General features: G+C 50.4%; 10 protein-coding genes across 10 annotated transcripts; 5 read left to right on the plus strand and 5 right to left on the minus strand.

Moving 5' to 3' along the window:
* Positions 1-224: 224 nt before the first annotated feature.
* Positions 225-3,760, minus strand: GT037_010397 (cytochrome p450 76c3; the record flags this gene model as incomplete). Its single annotated transcript, XM_038935444.1, has 4 exons — positions 225-1,013; positions 1,065-1,963; positions 2,355-3,132; positions 3,260-3,760. 4 exons carry the CDS (start codon positions 3,758-3,760, stop codon positions 225-227), a joined length of 2,967 nt encoding a protein of 988 aa, XP_038781952.1.
* Positions 3,761-4,616: 856 nt separating this feature from the next.
* On the plus strand, positions 4,617-5,447 carry GT037_010398 (uncharacterized protein; the record flags this gene model as incomplete). Its single annotated transcript, XM_038935445.1, has 1 exon — positions 4,617-5,447. One exon carries the CDS (start codon positions 4,617-4,619, stop codon positions 5,445-5,447), a length of 831 nt encoding a protein of 276 aa, XP_038781953.1.
* A 1,447-nt stretch (positions 5,448-6,894) lies between these two features.
* Positions 6,895-9,854, plus strand: GT037_010399 (uncharacterized protein; the record flags this gene model as incomplete). Its single annotated transcript, XM_038935446.1, has 3 exons — positions 6,895-6,919; positions 6,972-8,401; positions 9,315-9,854. 3 exons carry the CDS (start codon positions 6,895-6,897, stop codon positions 9,852-9,854), a joined length of 1,995 nt encoding a protein of 664 aa, XP_038781954.1.
* Positions 9,855-9,923: 69 nt separating this feature from the next.
* Positions 9,924-11,036, minus strand: GT037_010400 (uncharacterized protein; the record flags this gene model as incomplete). The annotated part of the gene is made up of 2 exons (XM_038935447.1): positions 9,924-10,658; positions 10,950-11,036. The coding sequence occupies 2 exons, from the start codon at positions 11,034-11,036 to the stop codon at positions 9,924-9,926; spliced, it is 822 nt and encodes a 273-aa protein (XP_038781955.1).
* A 444-nt stretch (positions 11,037-11,480) lies between these two features.
* GT037_010401 (cytidine deaminase) lies at positions 11,481-12,103 on the minus strand (the record flags this gene model as incomplete). The annotated part of the gene is made up of 2 exons (XM_038935448.1): positions 11,481-11,902; positions 11,968-12,103. The coding sequence occupies 2 exons, from the start codon at positions 12,101-12,103 to the stop codon at positions 11,481-11,483; spliced, it is 558 nt and encodes a 185-aa protein (XP_038781956.1).
* Positions 12,104-12,751: 648 nt separating this feature from the next.
* GT037_010402 (uncharacterized protein) lies at positions 12,752-14,098 on the plus strand (the record flags this gene model as incomplete). Its single annotated transcript, XM_038935449.1, has 1 exon — positions 12,752-14,098. The coding sequence occupies one exon, from the start codon at positions 12,752-12,754 to the stop codon at positions 14,096-14,098; it is 1,347 nt and encodes a 448-aa protein (XP_038781957.1).
* Positions 14,099-14,748: 650 nt separating this feature from the next.
* GT037_010403 (12-oxophytodienoate reductase 1) lies at positions 14,749-16,087 on the minus strand (the record flags this gene model as incomplete). The annotated part of the gene is made up of 3 exons (XM_038935450.1): positions 14,749-15,145; positions 15,193-15,797; positions 15,845-16,087. 3 exons carry the CDS (start codon positions 16,085-16,087, stop codon positions 14,749-14,751), a joined length of 1,245 nt encoding a protein of 414 aa, XP_038781958.1.
* A 487-nt stretch (positions 16,088-16,574) lies between these two features.
* On the plus strand, positions 16,575-21,151 carry GT037_010404 (xanthine dehydrogenase oxidase; the record flags this gene model as incomplete). The annotated part of the gene is made up of 3 exons (XM_038935451.1): positions 16,575-17,016; positions 17,070-20,617; positions 20,669-21,151. 3 exons carry the CDS (start codon positions 16,575-16,577, stop codon positions 21,149-21,151), a joined length of 4,473 nt encoding a protein of 1,490 aa, XP_038781959.1.
* A 779-nt stretch (positions 21,152-21,930) lies between these two features.
* Positions 21,931-25,063, plus strand: GT037_010405 (uncharacterized protein; the record flags this gene model as incomplete). Its single annotated transcript, XM_038935452.1, has 4 exons — positions 21,931-22,150; positions 22,323-23,548; positions 23,598-23,878; positions 23,929-25,063. 4 exons carry the CDS (start codon positions 21,931-21,933, stop codon positions 25,061-25,063), a joined length of 2,862 nt encoding a protein of 953 aa, XP_038781960.1.
* Positions 25,064-25,557: 494 nt separating this feature from the next.
* On the minus strand, positions 25,558-27,233 carry GT037_010406 (mfs general substrate transporter; the record flags this gene model as incomplete). Its single annotated transcript, XM_038935453.1, has 4 exons — positions 25,558-26,687; positions 26,755-26,930; positions 27,005-27,047; positions 27,101-27,233. 4 exons carry the CDS (start codon positions 27,231-27,233, stop codon positions 25,558-25,560), a joined length of 1,482 nt encoding a protein of 493 aa, XP_038781961.1.
* Positions 27,234-27,670: the final 437 nt, after the last annotated feature.

The following is a 27,670-nucleotide window of genomic DNA, read 5'->3' on the forward strand; positions in this document are numbered from 1 at the left end:
AGAGTCATGAAGCGGAATCGCGACCTCGAAAAAGTGGTTTGTTCTTTGTTAAGATTTACGTAATATATCATGTTTGTCGCTAGTAATGTACAAAGATGTTAAATGCAACGTATAATCGACACCCGCATGTAAGCGCTTACTATCCTCTCTATAGTCTCAAGCCTGAAGACATAACCATACCATTCTCGTAGAAAGCTTCCGTGACTGTGTTCCCAACTAGTGGTCTACACTTTTAAACCTGTCAATCTCTCAATGAGCACGTCGAACACTTTACTGCTGCCGTCGACGACTTGTGCAATAGTGGCCCATAACATTGCCGCTGGAAGCATACCGATGACTGTGATAAAAGTAGGTCGTCTGGGGACAACAGAGAGGTATTGCTGCTTCGAAATGGACGTGGTATCCGAGTCTTCGACATCCGCGCCGTTCTCTTGATCCTGCTCGATCAAAAAAGGATTTTGGCGAGGTGGAGAAATCGAAGATTGCCAGCGTTTTATGTGATTCCAACCCTCAAGCTCGGAGCCAGATCCATCAGGTGCCCTACGTAAAAATAGTTCTTCATCTTTTGCCTTCACAGGCGTCCCGTACGTGATCAAGTCTCCTGCTGGTCCGCCGTCCATGACCGTCTCTATAGGCGCAAGGTCCATGTCTCTGAATTTATCTAGCTCAGCCAAAGCTCTCTGCTCCGCTGCCTCTTCTTCTTCCTCTCTGGCCTCTCGCGCAAGCTCAGTGAGTTTTCCTTGGGAAGATGCGTGACCTTTATGTTCCGATGTTGAGAGTTCGTCGCTTTCTTGTGCTTTGACGCATCTAAGTGTGGGACCTACGGGCGAATCTGGGATGAAGTCGGAGGTTGCGAAGTCGATGTGCTTGCCGTTGGGGGTCCGTACGACAACGCAAGTAGGGGAAGGGAAGTTGATGGAGAAATCCGATGCTGGTGGAGTGCCTTCTAAGGCTTTGCGAACATTCTTGGGTGAAACGACCATTTGATGACAGTCTCTGGAAGCTTCGGAGGACTGCCGTATGGTTAGCGGAGGCTGTGTAGAGTCATGGACATGATGCCTCACATCATACAAATTAGTGGCCATCTGTTGTCCTTCCACCAGATGCATCTCTTCATCTTTGTAGAGAGCTTTGAGGTCAAAGGTCTCCACGATAGCTAGCCTGTGGTCTGATACGCCATCGATCGGCATATCAAAGTTGTAATCCCCGTCTGCGGCGGCTGCTTTCTGCACTCGCTTCTGTCGCCGACATTGCTCCTTCAAATCTTTCTCGATTGAAGCGCGACGGCGCTCCAGTTCTCTGGCCCTGTCGGAGGCTTGCTGATTGTGAGGATAGAATCTGCTGTAGTCGCAAACCGGCACAGACGATGCCATCTTGCCGGGCATGTTCATGATGTCCTCGATCGTATCGCTATCTTTCTCATCTGTTCCAAAAGCATCTTCGCCATCGCTCAGCTCCATACTGTCGTCTTCGTCTTCGTAGCCGTCTTTTCGCTCGTCACTGTGAGCTGATTGGTGACCCTCACAGCTCATCTTGTCCTCGCAGTTTTTACTGTTGGGAGCTTCAGTCAGAATTGACTGACTTACTGGCCCGTCGCTAAAGTACGGTGTTGGAGAAAGAGGTGAAGGGCTGCGCACGTCGTGCAGCATCTTCTGGAGGGTGCGACAGTCGGCTGGCGAGAAAGAAAGGCGCTGCGGGTCAATGGGCTGTAAAGGTGACGCCATACTGATGTTGCCTTTGGATAGCAGACGTTCGTCTAGTGAGGTTGATTTTTGTGCGGTTGGTGTCAGCGGTCTTGCAGAAACCGGCGAGCTCGGGTGATTCAGCAAGCTGTGATTCTGGGGCGACGACATGAGTAGAGCGTTGGGCGAAAGTGTCATTGGTTTATTGCAGTAGTCGCGGCCGAACAAGGGGAACGAAGTTGACAGGGAGAGAAGTGCGATTGAGCAGGCAACACAAGCACCTACCCCAAGTGGAGACGACAAACGACAAATGGAAGCATTGACTAGACAATGCACTGCAACAAGCACACCTGATGAATACTATGCCGAACGATACAAGTCGCACACGAGACCGCCACTTTCAAGCTTAATACTCAACACCCTCTTCACCAACACGCACGCCTCTTAGAACATAGCCGTCTCTCTTAGCCTCAGCTGCCTCTCTTATGATTGTGTCTTCAATATCCTTACTTCGCACCTTCCATCTCACCCGGTACGGTTTGGCCATTGTAGTGCTTCCGACAGCGTCAAACGCTTCATCGCTAGTATCTACCTGCAGCTCATTTCCCTGTTGATCAAGCGGCGGCAAAATGTCGAAAGCCCATAGCAGCTTCGCCAATACGATGAACATACTGTTCTCAGCTAGATGCACACCCGAGCAAATTCTGCGGCCCGCACCAAAAGCCCAGTGATCGCGACTCGCAGCTGGGCCAGCTGCGTAGTGTCCACTGCCATGGGAGTAATTGATGTATCTTTCTGGATTAAAAAGTTGGGGATCCGCAAAATGATCTGGATTGTAGTGAATCGGGTATTGTTGGAGACACACGACTGATTTGGCAGGTATGTGAATGCCTTTGTAGGTTATGGGCGCGGTAGTATAGTGTGGCGTACCAATGTTTGTGACGGGGCGTAGACGTAGGGTTTCCTTGACGATGGCGCGGATGTACGGAAGTCTTGACTCATCCTCGAACGTTGGGGATCGAGAGGACGAGGTAATCCCTCTTATTTCCTCGACTGCTCTTTGTCGTGCAAGTGGGTTTGCGCTGAGGTATAGGATGGCCGTATTGAGCGCCGCCGACGTCGTCTCGCTTCCAGCTTCGATCATGCTGCCAGCCAAGAATGCTGCCTGTAACTCACTGATACCCTGCTTTTCATAGTCGCTCTCGATGAACTGCTTTACGAAACATTCTGGGGCTTGTTTGGTCTCCATCTGAGTTTTAAGAGTACTCCAAAAGGACATCCATAGATTCGCTTGCTTATCAAAATATGGTCTGACTCCTTTACGCCACCATTGTAGTCGTGGTGGAAGATTACCGAGGAACGGAAGCGTGTCTGCCAAGTAGGTACCTGGTTTTGCCATTGTAGAGAAATCGTTCATGATATCGTAGATGCCGTGAACTTCATCGCAGTCCTGTAGCTCATTAGCAACCCATGTTTGTACTGTTGCATGTGTCACTCACCCATTCCGGTATCCTTCTCCCATATGTGCTCGTCATGATAACGCTTACAGTATATCGTCTGATCGCTCTGTAACTCACTTCATTTCCTTTCCCTGGGTCCGCGCCCTTCAATATTTCTTCAAGTAACATCTTCGCCTCAAACTCCTGACTTGGTTTAAACGTCGCGCTTACAGCTGGTGTTAACAACTTATGACTGATACCTCTTAGCTTCCTCCATTCTGGACCGTACTCCATGAACAGGAACCTCATTCCGCCGCCTAGTGCATCCCCGGATACCGGTAATGGTGCTCGAGAGCTTGTATGAGCTGACTGCTTGTCTAGAATCTCTTTACATGCATCCGGCGAGCATATCATATACCAGTCGTTCCATCCCAAACGGATCTTATAGACTTCGCCATACTCGCGGGCCCAAGCGGTAATTTGCTGATGTGGTTGTTGGCCCAATTGATGTGCGTTTCCAAGGATTGGAAGACCCGCAGGTCCAGGCGCGGTTTTTGTTCCGGATGGTGCCTTATCCTTGTATCGCGTGTAAAGGATGAAGACTACGAAGAATAGTATGACTAGGACGATGGTGTACATGTGGGGCTAGCTGAGGAGAGCCAGTCTCAAGGTATATCTGGAGGGAGACAACAAAATAGAAGTAGAATCATGCAGTGCATTTAATGGGTCATCTTGAAGACTTGATATACGGGGGTATGTCCATGGAATATTGCCGCATCTTGAGGCTCGGCGCATTGAACGTGCCATCATGCAAGTTTCCCCACATGTTCGGTTGGATGATTCCTACGCTGCGCATGCTTAGTGCAGAAGAGGGGAATGCGGAGTAGGTGAGCTTACCTTGATCACGAATTGTACTTTACTCCAACGTCCGACGCATTCGGTCCGGGATAAGACATTGTTTCTGGCGTTGGGGAAGATGCAGGTGCTATAGCGCCCTCTTGCGCGCTGGCGCAGCTCCACCAAACACCCGCCACCAGTACGACACCTCGTCTTTCCACTAGTGTCCGCTCAAAGACTTCTTAGCTACCTATTCAAGTCCTGAAATTATTGTCCGCAGGTAATGAGATGTTGTAGCGGTCTAGAGGAAAGCCTGTTGTTTGATCCTCATGAAAGGAGTGCGGAGGCCGAACCAGCCCTGTTCAGGCGGCCATTTAGTCAGCCGTCGCTGTCGGCTCCTCCCAAACCACCGAGCATGTCCACCTTACCAGAGAATTGCGATTTAGTCAAACAACAGGCTCAAACAGCGCGTCATGAAGCTGTTTCTATTCGACCTATAAAAACTGCGTGCATAGTCTCATAGCTAACATTACAGAACATGCTTGCCCGCCTCGCAGTTCGTACGCCGCTTCGCTTTCTTACATCCAGCCTATATCTGTCGAGTCTCCGCCCATCGAACTTCCGCCCATCGAGCCTTTCCACTACGTACCAGCGCACAATGTCTACGTCTACTTTCACTCTCGACCCTGCGATGTTCAATCGATCATTATACAGGAAGATAACAGACTTGTGGTTTTCTGGCGTTGATACGACTGGTCAGAACTTTGATATGAGCGTTGCGAAACGCTGGTTCGCAAGCAGTCCTGAGGAGCGAGACGTCTTCGATGGACAATGTAGAAGCACATGCGTGAATGCGCTTGAAGCAATCGGACCAGACAAATTCCCAGAAGCGAGTGCGCAGCCATTTCTAGACGAGATTGCGCGAGTTGCGGAGGAGGAAAGCAAGGCAGATGCTGCGACGGGAGAGGAAGCTGCATGGACGGCACTGAGTTTCGCACTGCTGCTAGACCAGATGCCACGGAATATATACCGCACGGAAGACGGATTGCGACTGGTGTACACGCATTACGATCGCATTGCTCATGCATTCACTCGCAACATTCTGTCGCACTCTTCGCCCATTCCCCGCCCAGATACACATCCAGCCATGCGTCTCTCTGCTGCGCACAGGACTTGGCTTTACATGCCTCTAATGCACTCTGAAGATCTATCTGCCCATGACCTCGCCGATGGAATCTTGACAGAGTTTTCTCGAGAGCTCGAAGGCTTAGATGGGTATAATGGCACGAAGATGTGGGTTGAGAACTACCAGAAGGCTGCGAAGGAACACAGGGACATACTGGAACAGTTTGGTAGGTATCCCCATCGGAACACTGCCTTGGGTAGGACCAGTACAGACGAAGAGCGTAGGTTTATTGAAGAAGGGGGAGCAACATTTGGTGTTGCACAGAATCAGAAGGGCGATACCAAGAAGGTAGATGCAGTGTAGATTTACAAAACAATGTCAAAATCCCACTATACTTTCATATATCGGCAAGAACCTGCGTAGTAAGTAGTGTGCCGTGGCACTGCATTTTAAATGCCTTGAGCGCAAGCATGCTGTCGTGCAACAAAGTCTGTTCATGGAGTATCAACATATACACCTGTCCACCCACCTATCTGAGCTACTGCAAAAAGAACATGACCACTTCCAGCATTCCCGTTGTTACCCAGTCGTCCACGAGAGCAAAAAAGGGGTCTTACCGCGACTCGAACGCGGGGCCTCTCGCAAGCTGTGCTTGGGTTTACCCTAAGCGAGAATCACTGATGGAATGTTAGATGCTGATGACTTCCGTTGAGGGTTGAATAATACGTACTACCACTAGACCATAAGACCAATTTGCCGCTGTTAAGCTGCTGTTGATGAAGTGGAATCCGGTAGATAAAAATATATATCAAAAACACGGAAGATCATGGAGTACGACATCGACCATGGGGCCGTGCCGGCTAAGCGAACAACGACAGGAATGATGGTGGGGTAGTTTGATTAGCTCGTAACAGCCATGAGCAGCAATACTGTAATGATACAGCATTGGCATCAATATATGTTCGTTGGGTTGGTCTTGGAACTTTGCTTTTGTCTTCACCACCAGATGACTCAACAATCAGGGGAGCTACCAAGGAACCAAAGAGACCGTTGAACCCGCACGGCAATTTTCTATAGAATGGCTGCTTCCGAATGTCTGGGTTCGAAAAGTGTATTTCCGAACTTAGGATGGACGATCTATACTGTTTTTCTTTTCGTCACCCCTAAGAAAGCAGCAAACAAAGCTCAATCGAAGACACGCATCCCGAATACATATAATGACGCAAACATTTCCCAGATTTTGCTAGGTATTTAGATGGTCTTACGTGGCAAGGGAGCTCAAGATCTGACCATCGAGTGATTAAGATAATCAAATCAAATAATGGCCAAATCGACCCTTGACCAATTAGTATCACATCATCAACAGGACGTGTGCTGCGAATAGGCGCGAATCTAGACAGCTATTGTATTGAAGAGAAACAATAAACGTCTCTCTTAAGAGTACTACTTTCTACTACATGAAACCATATCAAGAGCTATGTATATATAGAAAACCTAGAAGACTACAATGCTATCAATCTTTATAAGTTTTCTTATCAAGGGATAATGTAAGGTGTAAGGTAGAGGTCACTATTTCTGCATCTACCTAGTTTTTCTCTTGTATGAGGTGCTGCGATTGTCGCGACGGATGCGCTACCGCCAGGGTCGCGCCGCATCTCGCTTCGACATCATGGACGCGTCCCTCAATGTCGGCCAGCCTTGCATCACGCCTCTACTATTTCCGCCAACTTTGACCTTGCAACGCCAAATTCCGATGGCTTTCGCGGTCGTACTTTCTCCTCTACACGTTTCGTAAAAGTAAAAATCCACAATGGTGCGATTGCTGGTTCCTGAAGGTGAGCACTTGGACCCCCCAGAGATACCCAGCTTCAGATCTGACAAGGACAGGCGAGGGACAACTGCCCTCCCTCCTCAAACCGCCTGCCCAAATTGCCACACAAAGCGACCTCATCGCAGCACCATGGAGAGGTTGTGTAGGCGCTGCGGTTGTTACAGGCAGCCTGGCTCTTGTCGGCCGCTCCCGACCTGGCGTGTTTCTCAAATCCGCCGCCTTTATCAGCGCCGTAGACCTTACCTGGACAGCATCTGGGATATACGGGCGCCATGAATTGAATCGAGGTGTGTTCAAGATGGAGAACATACAACCCAAGCCTGGCAAGCTATGGGAACAGACCAAGCAATGGACTTCTGAAGATATGGCATTGGTTGGTGGAGCACTAGGAATATTCATGGCATTGAATCCGCGGGCTTTGCCAGGTGCCTATGGTTTCTCACGATTCTTTGGAGCGGCTATGGTTGGATCTGCGCTTAACGTCAAGACCAGCCAATCCTTGGTTTTCCGTCATTCCCCAACACTCCTCCAGCTCTTCGATCAGACGGTTACTACGGCTCGACAAAAGGAATATGAAAAGCTACAGAACGACGAAAGGGCCAGGGCCTCCCTCTCTCGAATCGGCAAACTCGCGCTCTGGTACCACTCGTCTTCGTTAATGGGAGTTCTCCGCAGCCCTCTGCAAATTGGGGGAATGGGTGGTATGTCTGGTGGACCGATCCAAGTGGGGCATGGAGGGAGTTCCGGGCCTGGTGGTGGCTCATTGGCTGCACTAAAAGCTGAAATGGAGAGAGAAACTGTCATCCAGATCGAGTTTAAAGAAAACGAACTTGAGGGACCTGATGTGGAAAACGGATATCGTGCGTACAAGGACGATCTCAAGTCACGAGACGCTAGCAAAGTGCAGGATTGGTTGGAGCAAGTCCAGGCGCTCAAAAAGCAGGTGGGCGCCGAGATGCAATACGTTTGGCCGCACCTTGCACAGAGAGAAGATGAGTTTTACCAACATGTGCACGAAGACAGGGAGAAGGATATCATTCGTCGAGAACTACAACTGCTGAACAATATGGCTTCTGATCTGGTAGTTCGGTATGCGGCCCTTGAGTATCACGAATACGATGCGCAAAAGCAACTGCAACAGATAACACAAGCAGGTTCCATGGGTACAGAGCTAGATGTAGTCTTCCAGGACGTCACAAAGGCGTACAAAACGCCCCAACATCCAGCGGAAGATGTCCAGATGAGCTATCACGGTCCAAGAACTGTAACGGAACGAATACGCACAACCTGGTCAAGACAAAAGGAGTTACTACGCCATCTGGACCATAGTATTACCCGGGTTAGAGCCTTCGAGCCCGAGGAAGGGACTCATGTCGCTGAGCACGTCAAGCGTCTTGTGCAGGATGCCGAGATGATGAGCCGGAATATCGAGGCCACTGAGCGATTGTTGCAATGGTTTGAGGAGCAAGTACGACAGGCTGACGAGGTAGGAAAAGGCGATGCTCGTCGAGACGGAGTTTGACCGAGGTCCCTTGATTCCTGAGTGAGGACTTCCTTCGTTCTGCATGTCGCATTACCTTGCATGCTTCCAACAATCAACGTTACGATGGCTGAATCCTGTCAAGGCGCGCGCGTCGATAATATTCAGCTCTTCCGAGGTCAATTGAAGTCAGACACGCAGCATTTGCAGTACATGAGGTATGTTGCCAGTACTACTTAGACGTGATATCAATCAGGCTAACAGAATGTTTTAGATATAGGATAATATGAGCATATAAGCGGAGCATCGCCCCAATTCGATAACTGTCCTGTTTATGAAGATATTATACCGAGGATGAATATGTATTGTGGAGAAGACAGGTGAAGGAACAGGCACACAATATGCTCTAGATGGCTCAATCGATTAGCGAGCGCTCTTGTTTGCTGGATTTTCGGATAGAGTTGTGAATCAATTGTTCGTGGCCAGCTATGTACAAGATGGGTAGCGAGCGAGCTTCGTGGTCTCATTTGTGCCAGATAAGTGTCGGCGATGGATGACGTAACCGGTTGGGAGTGGACGCGGAAATCTTTCGCCGCTGCACTTGTAGAAGAGTCACTACACCTGCCAAATTCACAACCACCACCACCACTTTCCCGTACCGACTGTATCTGTCAACGCGCCCACTGAACCAAAGATGCGCTCACTACGTCCATCAGCAGCGCGCAGAATCCGCGCATCGCTTACTCCGGAAACAACAACACGGACATTCCGCGCACGACAGAGCCCAAGACCATGTTTCCTTTGCGCACACGGCATACCGCCCCAGGCGATATCGCGCAGATTGCAGTCGACGTCTTCGTCGTCCAATACCGTCGAAAAGCCATTTGATACGCAGAGTGCCACAACACAATCGTCGCAGGTCCCGCAAACACACTATTCCTTCTTCCCGAATGCCCTTCCGGCCGGACCGCCGCCAGACGGCCCCTTTGCCATCGATCTCTCTGCGCTCAAGAAAGAGTTTCTTCAACTCCAAGCCCGCGCCCATCCCGACCTCCATCCCCAGGCAGACAAGAAACGCGCCGAAGCCCTCTCAGCACGCATAAACGAGGCCTACAAAACACTCCAAAACCCGCTTCTGCGCGCGCAATACCTGCTGTCTTTGCGCGGGATAGAAGTAGCAGAAGATGAAACGGCCAAAGTGGACGATCCAGAGTTATTGATGGAGGTGCTCGAGGCGAGAGAGAACATAGAAGAGGCAGAGAGCGAAGAGGACTTGGTGGAGATGAGGGAGAGAAACGAGGAGAGAATAGCGGAGAGCACGGAGATAATCGACCAGGCGTTTAAGAGGGATGACCTAGATGCTGCCAAGAGTGAAGCGGTCAAGTTGAGATATTGGGTCAACATCAAAGAGAGCATTGAGAACTGGGAAAAGGGGGTGCCGGTTGTACTGCAGCATTAGGTGCATACCACAACTATCAGGATCGACTCAATGCCACAGTCTCCACACTCTGAACACGATTTATCCACCCTAAACGGGAACAGTAATGGGGTTCATCACCCCCGCTCCGCCATCGACCTTCAACTCCGCCCCAGTGATATAACTACTGAACCCACTCGCCAAGAATCCCACCGTCCTGCCTACCTCCTCTGGCCTCCCTGCTCTCTCCAAACCAATCGTTCTCTTCTGGCTCTCCTCTCCTTGCAGTGCAGCGGGAGGAAACTGGCCCTGTGCCATCTCTTTGACGCCACAGTCCTTCAGATCGACGCCGACATCAATCTGCCCAGCCGTAATAGCGTTGATCCGCACACCGGTTCCCTTGAGCACGAGCACACCAGAGCGTACAACACCAAGTGCAGCATGCGAAGCCATTGTAAAAGCAGGGGCCCAACACCCACCATACGTGCCCGCAACGCTGGTGACGACGATAATACTCCCATAGGGAACGTCCTTTGGAGCAGCATTAGGATAACTCCCCTTGGGCGTTGTCTTTTGCATTGCAGCGGGCGCATACTTGAGCGCGAAGAAAGCAGGCATGGCATTTGTATCAAATGCTGCGTACAAGTCTTTCGGCCCCGTCTGGTTGATGGACGGGGGTCCTAGCAAACCGGTAGAAGACGTCCAAACATCGAGTCGGCCCCAGGAGTTTAGCACGTCATCAATCAGAGCCAGAGTGTCTTCTTCCGAGTTGATTTTGTAAGGGTAGCCGATGACTTTTGTATTTGGGTATTGCGCGTTTATTGAGTCGGCGAGTTCGGCGTAGGGCTCTGAGGGGAGGCTAGAGCATGCATATATGCATGCTGCGCCGTGTGCTGCAAAGACATGTTAGTGAGTGACTGTAAGGTGGATATGGACGCGACTTGCCTGCAAGCTCAGCGACGATTGCTTTTCCTACGGGCTGAGTTGCTCCTGTAACTACGCATACGAAACCATACTAGATCACATGGCGACGTTAATCATCACTCCTTCTCATGCTGCCTATAGTCCTCAAGACTCGTGTCCAAATCTTCCTAAATCTCTTGCAACAAATCTGGAAATTTTTCCTGCAAGACATACCAATTTTCCATCTGCTCTATACGGTGAGAAATGCTCCGAGTCCGTAATTCCAGCATCTCGTGTGCCGTTTCCATTAGCAGTGGCCATTTTTGCAAATATGCGCAAGGCGTCGTTGCGACAGTTGGTAATAAACAGAGTTCAGAGGGAAAAGAACAGAACGCGCACAGCAGCGCGTCTGCGAACCATCACATCATGTCATCAGGTCAATTGCCAGTTACTTGCTTGGTTGAAAGGCATTATGTCAAGGTACATATCCACGGGGCGCGGAGATGCGAATTACATGTGCGATTGTTGGCTGAGATGGTGACCTTATCGGGACCTTATCGGGCTGCATGGTGGCTGCCGCGGGGCAGGGAAGGGTCATAGTAGCTATGTTCTTAGACGACTTGGATGGATATGCTTTCAATACAAAGCTCGAAACAAGCAGAAATTCGAGATTCATATCACGAGTTTTCAGAACTCGTCGTGTCTAATTTATCATCTAGTTCTAGTGGCCAGAGAGTACAACAACCCGTCCGAGGATGACATGCTTCACGCCGTCTTCGCTTTGTCGTCTTCTTGGTTCTTCCTCAACTCCTCCCGCGGTGGCAGCACATCGGGCCCGAAGCTGAGCGGAAGCAGCTCCCCCATGGTTCTCACAATCCACTTGCCCTCCTTGTTGAACATGAAGATGGGTGTGTCGAGCTTCAAAAACTCTCGCAGGAACTGTCTGCACATTCCACACGGCGAGCAGAAGTCGTCAATGTCGGTCGTTACACCAACGGCTTTGAAGCTTCCGATGCGATGGCCTGCCATGACAGCTGTACCCATGGCTACGCGCTCCGCGCAAGTGCCGACAGGGTAGGACGCGTTTTCGACATTTGCGCCGATTATAGTGTGGGCTGCAGATGTGTCCGTTGCAGAAGATGTGGTAAGGAGGAGAGATGCGCCGACGCGGAAAAGGGAGTATGGGCCTGATCAAACATCCTGTCAGCATGGCATTCTATTGAGCACCTCTTCGATTACTACTGCCACATACAATAAGCTCTGGCCCTCGCATCAAAACACTGTTCCCCCAACACCTGCAGCTCCTGCGCCGAAACGCCATGGATCAACCCATCTTGCTCTGTCACAGCTTCACCAGGACTGAATTTTGGTATCGTGACTATTGACATGGTGGAAAGAAGGGAAGAAGAGAAGAGGCGACGCGACGCGGGGGAGTTTTGCCAAACGTGATGACGCGAGCCGAGGCTTGCCGCAGGGTCCAAACTATGGCGACAAAGGAAGGTCCGGCCACCTCCGACGGCTCTTGTCAGATACAAACATACTACTGCTCAGCTCTTATCCACTACCTAGGTTTCCTGGAAGATACCGTTTACAGACTAACAAACATGCATCTTGGATCGGGCAACCTGCTCATCCACGCCACGTCTCTCACTACCGCGTCCCTCTCAGCGATACTAGAGTGGGAGGAAGTTAATGGACCCAAGTTTCCCTTAGTAAAGCATCTTCAGACAACGAGTCGTCTACAAACAACCAGAAGCTTGCATAGTGTTCTTGTTTGACAGCGTTGAGTTCAGCAGGTAATTGCTACAGAGAGCACACATATGACACTGTTACACATAAAAAACAAAGACGTACATGTTGTTTACCTCAACAATGCAGCCTCGGTTTAGCTTGCTCACAACATCAGCTGTTTACTCTTCTGGTCAGTCCATATAGTGCACAACTCGAAACCGGAGCGATGCTGGTTGTCGGCACTCCTCCGGAGGATCATTACAAGTAGCGTAATCCTTCCAGAGATCTCACTCAAGGCCAACACAATGGCTCACATCATCCCGTTCAGCGGTTCGCACGTCGAGAACGAACGAATAGAACGCGATGCTGCATCTGTGACCCGGGAGAATAAAGAGATGAATCATGTCTCTAAGAATATTCCAATAAAGTCGCCAATCAAAGAGCAACAGGAAGAAGGGGAAGGGGGAAACGAGTTAGAGCCCTACGAAACCATGCGCCACAACATTAAACAGCTTATGCTCGACCTATTCCCTGATTACTGCACCGATAATGTAAAGATATATCAGATACAGGATGGTCGACATAACCGCATCGTTGGCGTCAGGCTCTGCAAAAAGCCGCTGGGCGCTCCTTGGTATTCGACTCAGGCTATACGTGAAATGATTCAGCCATGTCTTACGGGTCGAAAGAAATGTACAAACCATTCAAGGCAATTCGTGTTACGAATTCCGCGCGATCCTACCCAAAACATGCACCATCAAGTCACTACCCTAGCATACTTGGGCTATAAACTTGGACATACTGTCCCCAAAGTCATCGTTTTCGACGCAGGCGCAGAGAATGCTCTAGGCTACCCATACATGCTTCAGGAGTGGCTGCCCGGCCAACCTCTCAGCAACCTATGGTCCACACTGAACCAAGCACAGCAACTCAGTGCCATCCGAGCTATCTCCAACATCATTCTAGACATAAGAAAGATCAAGAATAGGTGTCCTGGCTTCATCAGCACCCGCAACACCACCTACGATCTCAAGCACGATATCGTTAGTATCGAGCCAATACCTGTCCCTCGCACCCGACCTACTACTCATTCGACAGGCGTCAGCACCTCACTTTCCGAACCGCAAAGTACAATAGATTTCTTGCTCAACCTCTGCACCCGTCAACGTGAGTATGCTATCGCGGCAAAACAGCCCGTTTGTGACGATCTCTGGGGTGGGATCATTAAGATGCTCGAGATACTACACACTTTGGCCTTCATCCCTGATTCTTTGCCGTTCCATCTCTACCACGGTAATTTCAATCCGCGCAACTTCCTCGCTTCCATTACGTCAGAATCGACTGTGGAAATCACGGCTATCATGGATTGGGACCTGGCACTCTTTGCGCCAGCTTTCCTGAGCACAAGCGCTCCGTCCTTCATGTGGAATGGCGAAGCATTGGTTGAACCAGAAGAAGCAGGATTGTTAGAAGCTCAGCGGACGTTCGAGGATGTTGTTGGTGAGAGCTTTTCGAAGGAGGCATACTGTTCGGAACTGGTGCTTGCACGCCGGCTGTGGCCAATCCTGATTACGGGGTTTACAAATGGCAGAGACATTTTTCTGGCTGAGGAAGTTGTGAGGGACTTTGAGAAGTTACATCCAATGACGTAGAGTAGGGTATGAGTAGTCGCGGATCTTACCAGTACGTCATCGATCTGATTGGTAAGGCAATTATTGCCGGTCCTGGAGATGTTATTCCACGTTCTCACGTTACCAAGCACCGCGGTCATTCGCTGTCGCCTTTGTGGTAGCACCAAAGAGGCTCCTATGGTATGAAGCTGTGCATCATCCGCTCCACCTCAAACGCGGGCACCTCGCTTACTGTAGTCTTGCCTCATGGTCATGACAGTCCTCGAGCGCATAGTGTTTCTATGTATAGAAGAAAGCAGGCCGTGTGATGCTTTGTAGTCGTCAACCCGTAACACAGTAGCCATGTGCAGCACACAAATGTGATTCCGCATATCAGGTCTTGATTTGCCTTTGGGATTGGGAATGGGTTTTGACTGGCTAGCTTTGCAATTCCCAGGTATTGAATGATTTGATGGAACCCGGTTCGGCCTAATACGTCATGACGCGCCACTTTCGCGTTTCAGGTACGCGTACCTGGATGACAAACCCATCTCGAGAAGCAGATTGAACGTTGGGTACAAGTCTCACATATGCATACATTCATGTTTTGGAGACTGCAGTTTAATCTATCAGCACGCAAAAAATGCGACCATCATGCTAGCGCCACCAATGCATCGTGACCAGAAAACCGCTCAAGCAGACACCGTCTGCGCGTGGAAAGGGTAGTCCGTGTACCCCTTTTGCGGTGGATCAGCGCCGTAAAACGTGTTGCGATCGTACTGATTTAGTTCCAGACCTTCAGCGAGGCGCTTGGGAAGATCAGGGTTTGCGATGAACCACCGGCCGAAAATAATAAGATCAGCATCTCCAGACTCGACCTTCGGCGCGGCGTTGTTCCTGTCGAAGCCACCAGCCGCGATGAATTTCACGCCACCCTTCTGCAGGATGTTGCGGAAGTTCACCAGCGTATTGCCTTTGACTTTCAAAGTTGCTTCCGCTTCTACGCCCTTGCCTCCTTTTGTGGTGTATGCGGCTAGAGCGTCCATCTTAGCCTGTTCGTCTAGGACTTCGTCGAAACGCGGTTCGACCCTAGCAATTATCAGTATTGATTTGGCTATCGAAGTGGATCATCTCACATATGAACATAGGCTGGCTTCTCGCCCTCCGGAAGCGATGCTATCTTCTCGCACAAGTACTCCCAGTGTTCGTTAGGACTACTGTCCTTGGTATTCTGGAAGTAGTTGTATGGGCTGAGACGAATACCAACTCGGTCAGCACCGATGGCTTTTGAGCACGCTTGGATGACTTCAAGAGGAAAGCGGCTCCGGCCCTCTATCGATCCGCCGTACTGATCTGTTCTTCTGTTCACGTTGTCGTGCAGAAATTGGTCTAGCAAGTACCCGTTCGCGCCGTGGATTTCGATGCCGTCAAATCCAGCCTCGACAGCTTTTTTCGCAGCCTCAGCCCAGGTCTTTGTCAAATCTTGAATCTCCTCGACAGTCAGCGGCTTGGGTGGATGGTCAGCACACGCAACACCATCAAGCCAATTGCCCTCCATGGGCACGTCGCTTGAGCTGACAGTTGGTGCTCCGGCCCGAAACGACGGTGGACTAGCACGGCCGGTATGCCATAGCTGACAGAAGATGTAGCCGCCCTTTGAGTGGACGGCATCAGTTACCTTCTTCCAACCGGCGATTTGAGATTCAGAGAACACGCCCGGTACACCTGGGTATCCGCTGGCCTGCTGCAAGTCAACACGTTTGCTCCAACGAGTTGCGAACGACTTACGTATTTGGTGATGTCAGTGGCCTCTGTTAATTGCAGCCCCCCCTTGCTCGCGCGTTGGCTGTAGTACTCAACGTGTAGTTCCTTGGGCACGAAAACGCCTTCTTCTTCTTTGGTGGCTCGCATACGTGTCAATGGTGCCTGCACGATTCTGTGCTCAAGATGCAAAGGGCCTAGCTTGAACGGCGAAAAAAGCGCAGTCTCTTTGAGTGGCTGGAAGCCAGTCGGGCTGTTTGCTTTCGGCATATTTGCAAGTTCCAAACGTGCACGAGATGTTGTGAAAGGGGAAGGTATGGGATCGTGGCTACCACAAAAGATTTTGAACAGCTACATGGTTGCTACTCAGGGTCTCCTATGTACCTGACGCTAATTTCAAAACCAGTCGTCTTCATCACTGCAAATCCCATGTTAGTAAGTGGTGTTTGCAGATGCAGAAATGGGGGAGGGGCAGATTCAGCAAGAGATGTGACAAGGGTGATGTTTGCGGTGTGGGCACAAGCAGCCATCTGTACTACACGCCTGAGCTGGGGTCCAAGAGTGGGGTATCATGGGTCTAGCCATCGGAAAGGCGAAATCGTCTATCATCGGAACATTCGCCTCATGTCCAATCAGCGATAGCATTACGTGAGGAAGGTGTGGATGCTGCAGAAGCGCATGTTTGCTGACCATATCATGAAGTCGGTATCGTGTCCTTGACCGTCTCATCGCTTCCTGTCAAGGCTCGACTCGAATCATGTCTCTGCCGATTCCGCCAAAAAGCAGTGCAGCCCATCCACCACGGGGCCTTTCCGCTACGGAAGCCCTGACGCCTCTCATCGAGACGACTTTCCGAACACCGGATATCACAACCTACATCAACGGACGGAAAACGGTCATCAGTAATCCCAACCCGCACTGGACGTTGCTAGACTACATCCGCGCTCAGCCGAACCTCAAAGGTACGAAGCTGGGATGTGGCGAAGGCGGATGCGGCGCATGCACCGTTGTCCTACAGGTTCCAGACTGGCAGTCTGAGAGAAAGAGGATCAAACATCTGTCGGTAAACGCATGCTTGTTTCCCCTGGTTGGTATTGATGGCAAACATGTTATTACGGTCGAAGGTATCGGCAATGTCCACCGACCACATCCTCTACAAGAAAGGATAGCGAAGCTGCATGGCAGCCAATGTGGTTTTTGTAGGTGATACCTCATCGCAGTTCCAGGATCTGTGCTGATGTATACATAATAGGCACACCGGGTATCGTTATGAGTCTCTATGCAGTGGTACGCAACGCATACAACCCGGAGACAAAGAAGTTCCACCTCAGCGCTCGTGAGATTGAGATGGAAGGTCACCTTGATGGCAACTTGTGCCGATGTACAGGTTACAAGCCGATACTTCAAGCTGCGAAGACTTTCGTCACTGAGGATTTGAAGGGTCAGTTGGCAGAGGAGGACGAGCCAACGACTGCCGAATCTGAGAAGTTCGAGAAAGATGTCCTCGATCTAACCCGCAATGGCTGCGCTGGTCCATCCAAAGTTTCCTGTGGTCGACCAGGTGGCTGTTGCAGAGACACACCATCCGATAGTAGCTCCACAGACACCAAGTCGGACGTCTCGTCGCCTCCAACGGAGCCTACATCGGCATCTGAAGACGAGCACATGCCAGTCATTTTAGATGCCAAGAAACAGCCTCAAGCAGATCCTGCTATCAGCGGCGCCGATTACGCAAAACCACTGAAGAGTAAGGAGCATGATGCTGCTGCCGAGACGAAGACCACTACATCTACAGTGGAGGCACCAGCGGCAGACTCGGTTGAAGGGATACCCAAGATCGAGTTCTTAGAGTACGCTCCAGATACTGAACTCATATTTCCTCCCGCGCTATGGAAGTACGAGCCACAGCCGCTATGCTACGGCAACGACAAAAAGATCTGGTTTCGACCTACCAAGCTTGAGCAGCTCGTAGACTTGAAAGACGCGTACCCGTCAGCCAAGCTTATCGGCGGTGCTAGCGAGGTTCAAGTAGAAGTTCGCTTCAAAAACTCCGATTTTGCTGTTTCTGTCTACATCTCGGACATATCAGAGTTGAAGCAGACAAGACTGCCAATGTATGCAGAGCTTGAGGCAGCGAACGAGCTTGTCGTTGCCGCAAATACACCGCTTACGGAGCTGGAAGAGATTTGTAAGAAGGTCTATGCAATGCTTGGGAAGCGTGCAATGGTGCTGGAGGCCCTTCGTAAACAACTGCGATACTTTGCGGGCCGACAGATTCGCAATGTTGCATCATTAGCTGGCAACATTGCAACTGCATCGCCCATTTCGGACGCTAATCCCGTGCTAGTCGCGGCCGGAGCGACACTTGAAGCTGTTAATAAGAAGGATGGTCGCGTCGATCTTCCAATGTCAAGTTTCTTTGTCGCTTATAGGACTACAACTCTCCCGCCTGATGCAGCGCTCCATCGCATTCGGATTCCTTTGTCTCCACCAGGTTCACGAGAGGCTCTCAAAGCATACAAGCAAGCGAAACGTAAGGACGACGACATAGCAATTGTTACGGCTGCATTTCGAGTGCGTCTTGACGCGGAAGGCCTAGTAGAGAACGCTTCGATCGTGTACGGTGGCATGGCGCCTATGACAAAGGAGTCACCGAAGACGCAAAACGCTCTCTTAGGAAAACCTTGGTTTCACTCGGAGACCCTTGATGCTGCTCTTACAGCATTGCTGCAGGACTACGATCTTCCGTATGGCGTTCCAGGAGGCATGGCTGACTACCGGAAAACGCTCACCCTGTCGCTTTTCTTCCGTTTCTGGCATGAGTCCGCCGCTGAGTTCGGTCTGGGCAACGTCGATGAGCAGGTGATTGATGAGATACACCGTGAGATCTCCAGTGGTGCTCGGGATAACTACAATCCTTACGAACAACGTGTGGTAGGCAAACAGGTAGCACACTTATCTGCTTTAAAGCAGTGTACTGGCGAAGCAGAGTATATTGACGACATGCCGCGATTAGACCGTGAATTGTTTGGTGGACTCGTCATGTCAACAAAGGCCCATGCTAAAATCTTGCACATTGACTGGGACCGAGCGCTCGGATTGCCTGGCGTTGTCGGCTACATTGACCGACATAGCATCCCCTCAGACGTCAACATTTGGGGCTCGATCAAAAAAGACGAACCTTTCTTCGCTGAAGATAAGGTACTTTCAAACGGCCAGGTCATTGGTATGGTCTACGCTGAATCGGCTCTGGAAGCCCAAGCGGCCGCTCGAGCTGTGAAGGTCGACTATGAAGAATTACATCCAATCTTAACTATCGACGAAGCCATCGCAGCCGAGAGCTACTATCCACATGGAAAGTTCTTAAGGAAAGGCCTCGCGATCGACGACAAAATGGCAGACGCTTTCGCTCAATGCGACAGGATCTTTGAAGGTGTGAACAGGCTAGGCGGGCAAGAGCACTTCTACCTCGAAACTAACGCAGCGCTGTCGATACCTTCCGGAGAAGACGGAGCTATGGAAGTTTGGTCGTCGACGCAGAACACCATGGAGACCCAGGAGTTTGTGAGCTCAGTGTTGGGTGTGCCGAGCAACCGCGTCAACGCACGTGTGAAGCGTATGGGAGGCGGCTTTGGTGGAAAAGAATCGCGTAGCGTGCCCTTTGCGGTATATACAGCAATAGCTGCCAGGAAAGAGAAGCGACCAGTGCGCATCATGCTGAACCGTGATGAGGACATGCTGCTTAGCGGTCAGAGACATCCCTTCCAGGCTCGTTGGAAGGTGGGAGTTTCAAAGGAGGGCAAACTCATCGCCCTTGAAGCTGATGTGTACAACAACGGTGGCTTTTCCCAAGACATGAGCGGAGCGGTTATGGACAGATGCTTGACGCACTTTGACAACTCTTATGAGTGCCCACATGTGTTCTTGCGTGGTCACGTATGCAGGACCAACATCCACAGTAACACCGCGTATCGAGGGTTCGGAGCACCTCAGGGCATGTACTTCTCGGAAACCGTCATGTACAACATCGCAGAAGGTCTAGGGATGGATGTCGATGAGCTGCGGGTGAAAAATCTATACAAGCCTGGGCAACACACTCCGTTCTTCCAAAAGATCGACGAGGACTGGCACGTTCCGATGCTCTTGCACCAGCTGAGCAAGTCGGCTGATTACGAGAACCGGAAGGCGGCCATCAAGGTTTTCAACTCGAAGAACCGATGGAGGAAGCGAGGCATATGTCTCGTTCCCTCGAAGTTTGGTCTCAGCTTCGCCACAGCTCTGCATCTCAATCAGGCGGCTGCATACATCAAGATCTACCACGATGGAAGTGTGCTGCTACATCACGGCGGAACGGAAATGGGTCAAGGACTCTACACTAAGATGTGTCAAATCGCAGCGCAAGAGCTTGGTACCCCACTCGATGCGATATATACCCAAGACAGCCAGACCTACCAGATTGCAAATGCTTCTCCTACCGCTGCATCTTCTGGATCTGATTTGAACGGCATGGCTGTCAAGAACGCATGCGACCAGATCAACGAGCGGCTGAAGCCGTATCGCGAGAAGCTAGGGAAGGATGCACCTCTCAAGGCACTCGCTCATGCCGCCTATGTCGATCGTATCAACCTTGCTGCAAATGGCTTTTGGAAGATGCCTAAAGTCGGGTACACCTGGGGAGATACAAACCTAGAGACTGTCAAGCCCATGTACTACTACTGGACACAAGGAGCGTGCTGCTCAGAAGTTGAGCTTGATCTTCTCACAGGCGATCATACCGTGCTCCGATCAGACATAATGATGGTATGCCTTATCCTGATATGTATCCATTCCAACATGCTAATATTACTATAGGACGTCGGCAACTCCATTAATCCTGCCATAGACTATGGGCAAATTGAAGGCGCTTTCATTCAAGGCCAAGGTCTCTTCACTATCGAAGAGACGCTATGGACCCGAACCGGCCAGCTCTTCACTCGAGGCCCTGGTACATACAAGATCCCCGGCTTTAGCGATATCCCGCAAGTCTTCAATGCCAGCATGCTCCGTCATGATAACGACGGTAACCCACTATCGTGGAATCACTTGAGAAGTGTACAAAGTTCTAAAGGTATTGGTGAACCGCCTTTGTTCCTGGGATCGACAGTCTTCTTTGCGCTGAGAGAGGCGGTTGTGGCAGCAAGGAAGATGAATGGAAAGAAGGATGATGGAGGCTGGAATCTGGATAGCCCAGCTACATGTGAGAGATTGAGGTTAGCGGTTGGCGATGGTCTCGTTGACCGGGCGAGAGCGGTAAGAAAAGAGGGAGAGACGAATTTCTTGGTCGCTGTGGCGTAACCAAGTCCTTGATTCAACGTATTTTTGTTCGAGTATCAGAGAAGCATCCTTGGGTGTGAAGCCCCCTACAGTATCGTTCACTGCAACGTCGTCGGTTGAGACATGCCTATCGCGCAGCAGATCGGAAAGCAGAGCCGACAAGCGATGAGCTCATTTGTGCCATGACTAATGAGTGCGCTGCAAGTGTGTCAAAAACGTCGCGTCGCGTCGGGCTTGATAGAGTAACAACTATCACCAACCATGTTGATTATCTCCAATGCAGCTCACTTCAACCGCCCCTTGCCATTGGCGTATCCTCCATCACGACAACTCCACATTAGGCCTCCATAGTCTGCCCGCATGGGAACCACGCCCAGCGGAGATAACCGCAAATTCTCCGCGCTTTCCGCCTTGTCAGTCCGACTATCAGCCATCTTGTTCGCCGCATCTTGGCCACGCACTTGCCTCGAGTTGCAATATGAACATGTGAAAAAAAGAACAAATCGATTGGGAAAGTTCTATGGCTGTTGTCTGCGATGGAAAACCTCACCCCCACTCTTGAGGATGCGTTCCCAAGCCTACGCCACCACGCGCAACCCCGCCCACTAGCGGCACGACTCAACTCCACACTCGGCCGCGATAGTCGGACTTCTCGACTCCGATAAGCATGCCTCTTTCCGACGCACGCTATCGTGTAGTATTCCGTAATGCGGCTTCTTGAGCCTCTCTTCACCCCATTTCATCCCCATTGCCCCCATCCTTCTATCAGATCATCGAAACAATTTGTCTGATCCTGCGCTATGGCATCCACTACTGTCGACAGTGCGAGTTCAGGAGGCCGCGGACGCAAGAGAAGGAATCTTAGCAAGAATGAGGGCAAGAAGTTTGTTTGCACGAATGACGGATGTGGACGGTCTTTTACGAGGGCTGAGCATTTGCAACGACATTTGCTGAATCATTCGACTGGGGAGTATACTTGCGATCGATGCAGGGCTCACTTTAAGCGGAGAGATCTTCTTGGTAAGAATGATGCACTGTTTCCTTGGCCTGTAGACTACATTGCTTCTCCCTCGACGCATTGGATGCTTTCTGCTTGGTTGCTTGATTTCCTAGACCCTCAAGGCGTTACGGTCTTATCTTGAATTATGAAACACAGAAGCGTCCCTCTTTGGTCGCTAACATATATGCGCAGAGAGGCATATTGGTCGCCATCGTCAAAAAGACGAAGAAGCTGGCGCCGAAGGCTGCGGAATACTGAACACTCGAAAGCGAATGTGGAAAGATGCCGAAGGCAAAATAGTTACTAAGAAACCCAGCTTATCCAACGAAGGTCTGAAGACGCGGTCTGTTTCGCAACCACAAGGTGAAGACCTACTGCAGTCATTGCCGGACTTCAACTCTTTCTCACATCAAGGTCTTCCTATATCGCCACCAACATCAAACAATCCGTCAGTATCTCATTCCCTTGATGAAAACGACTCCGGCATCGGAACCCATTACCCATCGATTACTCTCAATCCCAACAGCATCTCGACGTCCAGCTCATACTCACCTACAGATCAGCGTTTCTGGTCTAACGACAACACGCAGCCTTCAAGCGCTTCAGGTGGTTCAAGCGGTTCAAGCGATCCTTTCGTCTCTGCAGTCTTCGACAATGCGCCATTCGACGAGATATTCAACCCAGATACGGCAAGCTCTTTCAATGCGCCATTCACAACCATGAGCAACTACAATTGGCTCTTTGACATGGACTGGACGAGCCATGATCAGGCTCAACAGCCCATCGTAGGAGATCCGTTTCCTGCATTGTCCATCGGGAATAACAATATCTCTCAGCCGAGTCATGCTTTGGATTTTCATTTGGACCATATGGATATAGACGCATCGCTGTCGACAGTTGGCCAGTTTGGCTCGCTTCCATCTCAATCAAACGGACCCCCTCATCCCCACTCACCAAGTGCACCAATAATCACGCCGCCACTCGACGGGGGAGACAAGTCGGCTACTGGTGCTATCTTGTCTTCTGGTGCCAAGGCTATTTCTATGGATGGAACATCAAATATCCTAGTATCAGCGATAGACAGCAATTCTGTTTTGAATGCGGAGCGACCCATGTCTCTACTTCAGCCATCACGAAGCTTGCCAATCATCGATGAGCTCGCTCGTCAGCAGCTACTCGATCTCATCGACATCATACAACCTACCGTACCAGATGGTAGCATAGTCATGCGAGATCACCCGCTACTTTCGTTATCTTGCTTGCAAACATACTGCGATCTCTTTTTTACACGCTTCAACACCACGTACCCACTGATCCACATGTCTACGTTCGATCCATCAGAAGTTGATACTCTACTCCTTGCATCAGTGTTACTGCTGGGTGCAACATATGGAGAGAAAGATGCACACCAGCTTGCTGTAAGTATACGCGCACCTTCACAACTGAAAACTAGTTGACCCATATCAGGTATGCATTCATGATGTGCTGCGACCACAAATATTTGCAAATGCTGGCTTTTCGGCGAAGCCGGATCTCTGGGTACTCCAGACTATCTTATTAGTAGAGTGCTTTGGTAAAAGCAGAGCTGGTCAGAAGCAACACGACATGTCACACTTGTTTCACGGCCTGCTCATTAACCTCATTCGTCGAAGCGATTGCCAAATCATCCGGCCACCAACACCGGAAGAGGCCACCGATGATCTTGAAGATGACTGGCGGACATGGTGCGAAGCAGAGCAAAAGAAGAGGTATGTATTCATCAACTGAACCCTCATGGCGCTTTGCTCAAAGTGCGCAGGTTGGCGTTTCTATGCTTCATGTGGGACACGCAACATGCAGTACTTTTCTGTCAGTCACTATGCATGTCCGCCTTTGAACTTCGCTCCAATATGCCCTGCGATCAGGCTATCTGGGAGGCCGACTCAGCGGAGACATGGCACCAATTAAGGCAGAAGCAACCAACAACTCCGTTGTTCTTATCATGCCTGAAGATGTATCTTCATCCGAACGCTGCCACAATACCTAAGAATTTGAATGCCTTATCACGATCTCTACTCCTTCATGGCCTGATGTCAGTGGCATGGGACATGCAACGCCGCGATCAGACATCGTTAGGAGTCGTCGAGTCAAATCCACTAGGCGATTGGCAAACTCGTCTCGCGACCTCTTATGTCGCCTGGCACACGGATTATACAGCTTTCTGCACTACATATCTTTCCTCCCTTCCCTCATCCATACACCCTCTGGCTAAAGAATTCCATATCTACTGTACTGCCACACTAGCGCTGTACCACTCCGCGCACATCCTCCTTCATACACCCTTCCTCGACCTACAAATCTACGCCGGCGCCCGCCACATACTAGGCCGCCCAGTGGCCCGCCACGACTACGCACGCTCTCAACGTGTGGTCAAGAAATGGGTAGCGGAGAACATTCAAGAAGCTGGGAAAGCAGTCTGGCACGCTGCCGCTCTTGTAAGCGAAGGGGTGGATATCCTCGACGGAGAACCCAGCTCCTCAGATATCGGGGGAGGAAGACTATGGCATCACCCTTGGGCTGTGTACCTCGGTACATTGGTAGTCTGGGGAGTGTGGTATGCTCGACCAACGCCACCACCTTCTTTTGAAGATCAGCTGCCGCAGCACCTTCAGCACCTAGATGATGACGATGAGATTATTTGGGATCCTGTTGCGGAGATGAAGACACTTCTTGAAACTGTTCTTGGGGCTCAGCCCGAAAAGCTCCTTGAAGCTGGCGGTGACCGCATTGTCGCTGGCAGTGTAGGCAAGAGGGGTACAAACGGGCTTGCAGCAGTTGTGAGCAGATGTTTGAGTAAAGTGCGATGGGCCGTTGTACACGATGGTATGATGGTGCTGAGAGGTCTAGTGCAGTGGCGGTTAGTTGGTGGGGGCGCAGGTCTTGGTGGCTTATGAAATGCTATCAGCTAGTACTCGACAATTGCCCCACCTTCGCCTTGTGCTACACAATTGTCTTGCTTTGCATTAATTGAATAACTGAAATCTCCATATATGCTGCAAACTAACTAACGAGCCAATTCCCTGGTACGTAACCTCGCAGAAAACATAGAAGGTAGAAAAATATTTGGAAGTAGTAATGATGACATGCGTGTATAGCGTTCCGATGAGTTGATAGGGAGTATGAAACGATTCACGGGTGGATGAACGAGGTTCATGCGCGCTGCTATTGGAACTTACCTGGTTTGGTGACTGTTGCGGTACATTTCGTGAAGACAGCAACGGCTTTTGCGAAAGGCTAGACGAGTCGAAGTTTCACTCCTCCAAGGAATATTTGAGACCATAGTACCCCACGTAGAAGATGAGCACAAGGAATGTGTATAGACTGGAATGTGGAAGTCTTCTGTGGTCAGCCACGCAGCTATGCTAACTCGAGCTCTACAGAGTTTGTTCTAAGTAAAGTATCTCCACCTCTCACTATCTTCTCCATCGCCCAGCTCACTTGTCTTGACGTCCTCAGCTCTGAGCACAACACCCTGCGCTTTGTCCCTCCTTCGATTTTCCAGCTTCATCCACCCGCCTAGCCACAATGTAAAGCAAATACACGTAACATTACATGCCGCCGTTGCATACAGCGTTGGCAAATACTTGGGTGCGTACTCCTGTCTGAAGGTCGCGGCGGAAACGATACCCCCAAGGTTTCCGAGCCCAACCATGAGACCTGTTGTCGCAGCGCGAGCATTCTCGTTGAGGTTGTTGTTGTTATGCCACGAGTGCACGAGACAAGAAGGGACGTATGCTCCCGCACAAAGCAAGAAGCAGGCGAAGTATGCGACGGCTTTGTTGCCGAGAACATCGACCGTGGCGAGGATGACAAGTCCGACGAGAGAGATGCACAGGGCGCCACAGATGTGGAAAGTGCGTTCCCGGAAGAAATCACTGCTATAAGTTATGCAGAGCAAGATGAAAAATCCCACAGCATTGGGCGCCACGGTCCAAAGATTGGTTTTGACAACAGAATATCCGAGTCGCTGGACAATCTGAGGCAAAAAGTTCGACGTCGTGCTGAAAGCGACAGGGTAGGTGAAAGCGACGACACACCAGGGAAGCATTTTCCATGTGTTCCACTCTTTGAAACACTCTCGCATGTTGAATTCGTGAGAACCGGATGAAGACAGATCGCGCAATGTGCGACGTTCAGCCACAGCACGTTCCGCATCGTTCAAGAACCAGGCTGATTGAGGGGTTGCCGGTAACCAAGCGTATGCTATCAGAGCGAGCACCACCGTAAGTGTCCCCTCGATGATGAAGAGAAACTTCCAGCCTGGGATCTGAGCATGGTCAATCTGGAAGACGCCAAAGGAAATTAGACCACTGAAAGCCCCCGCGAGAAGTGCACTACCGAAGAAAAGCGCAATGCGAAAGCCGAGTTCGCCACGCGTGTAGAACAAAGTGAGGTAGAAGACGACGCCTGCGAAGAAGCCGGCTTCAAAAGCACCAAGCAGAATGCGTATAACGAGCATTCCAGCGAAGTTATGTGCTGCACATTGGAGGAGGGCCATCGCACCCCATCCCACCATCACTACAATTGATTGTTAGTCGATGTCTTATTTAGCTAATGGTGCTGGAACGCGAGGATATCGACTTACAGGATGGAAGCATGACCCTACCACTCCACTTCTTCGTCAACATATTAAGCGGAAGATCGCACAGTCCATTTGGGATGTAGAACAGCAGGATCAACAAGCTATACTGTTCGCCGGTAAAGCCAAGATCTTTGTCCATACCATCCGTTTTCGCATTTCCCAGGTTCGAACGGTCAACACTTTGGTCGAGTCAACTAGCTGTATAGAACAGAGGTGGGTTTCAAGGAAGTGAACTTGCCTATTGAAAAAATACATGACTGAGAGAAAAGGCAAAAGGTAAAAGTCTAGTTTTCGGACTACACGACATGTCAGAACATGATCATTGCTCGATAGCCTGGGAACGCCATACCGTAATTGCTCTCAGCCTTCTTGTCAATGACATCAGTTATCATACCGGCTTCTTCCTTCGAGAAGCTGGACTCTGATAGTCTCTGAGCCTTTTCATCCGCCATGGTGATGTTTCTCTGCTGTTCGATCGACATGGTGTATGGCGCCTCGGGGCAACTGTGAAACTGAAGCAATTGCGGATATTGCACAAAGTGTCGGGTGCACGCTGTGTTCGACTGGATTTAAGAAAAAACAATATAGTCCGTCTTTAAGTAGCGTGCTGTCATATCACCTCCCGCCCTTTACGTGGGTATGTATCACACGCCTCGTAACCTCCCATTCTTGACCCCAGTCTGCATGCATCTCTGTTGCATAACGCTGGCTAGGCACATCGGCAGCGCAGCACATAGCGGCATTGTTCGAGATGAGTCGCATATCTTAGAGCGAAGGATTACACTCAACAAGGTCATCATTGATAGGATGATAGCCAGAGCGAGGAGATGTTGATAAGAGTGGGGGAACTGCTGTGTGCATGACATTGGCTAGCTGCAGCGGAAATATGCGGAAATAAGCATGTAAGAGAATGAGTCTT

Source organism: Alternaria burnsii (genome assembly GCF_013036055.1).
Source record: "Alternaria burnsii strain CBS107.38 chromosome Unknown 729, whole genome shotgun sequence".
In the NCBI taxonomy this organism is placed as follows: Eukaryota; Fungi; Ascomycota; class Dothideomycetes; order Pleosporales; family Pleosporaceae; genus Alternaria; species Alternaria burnsii.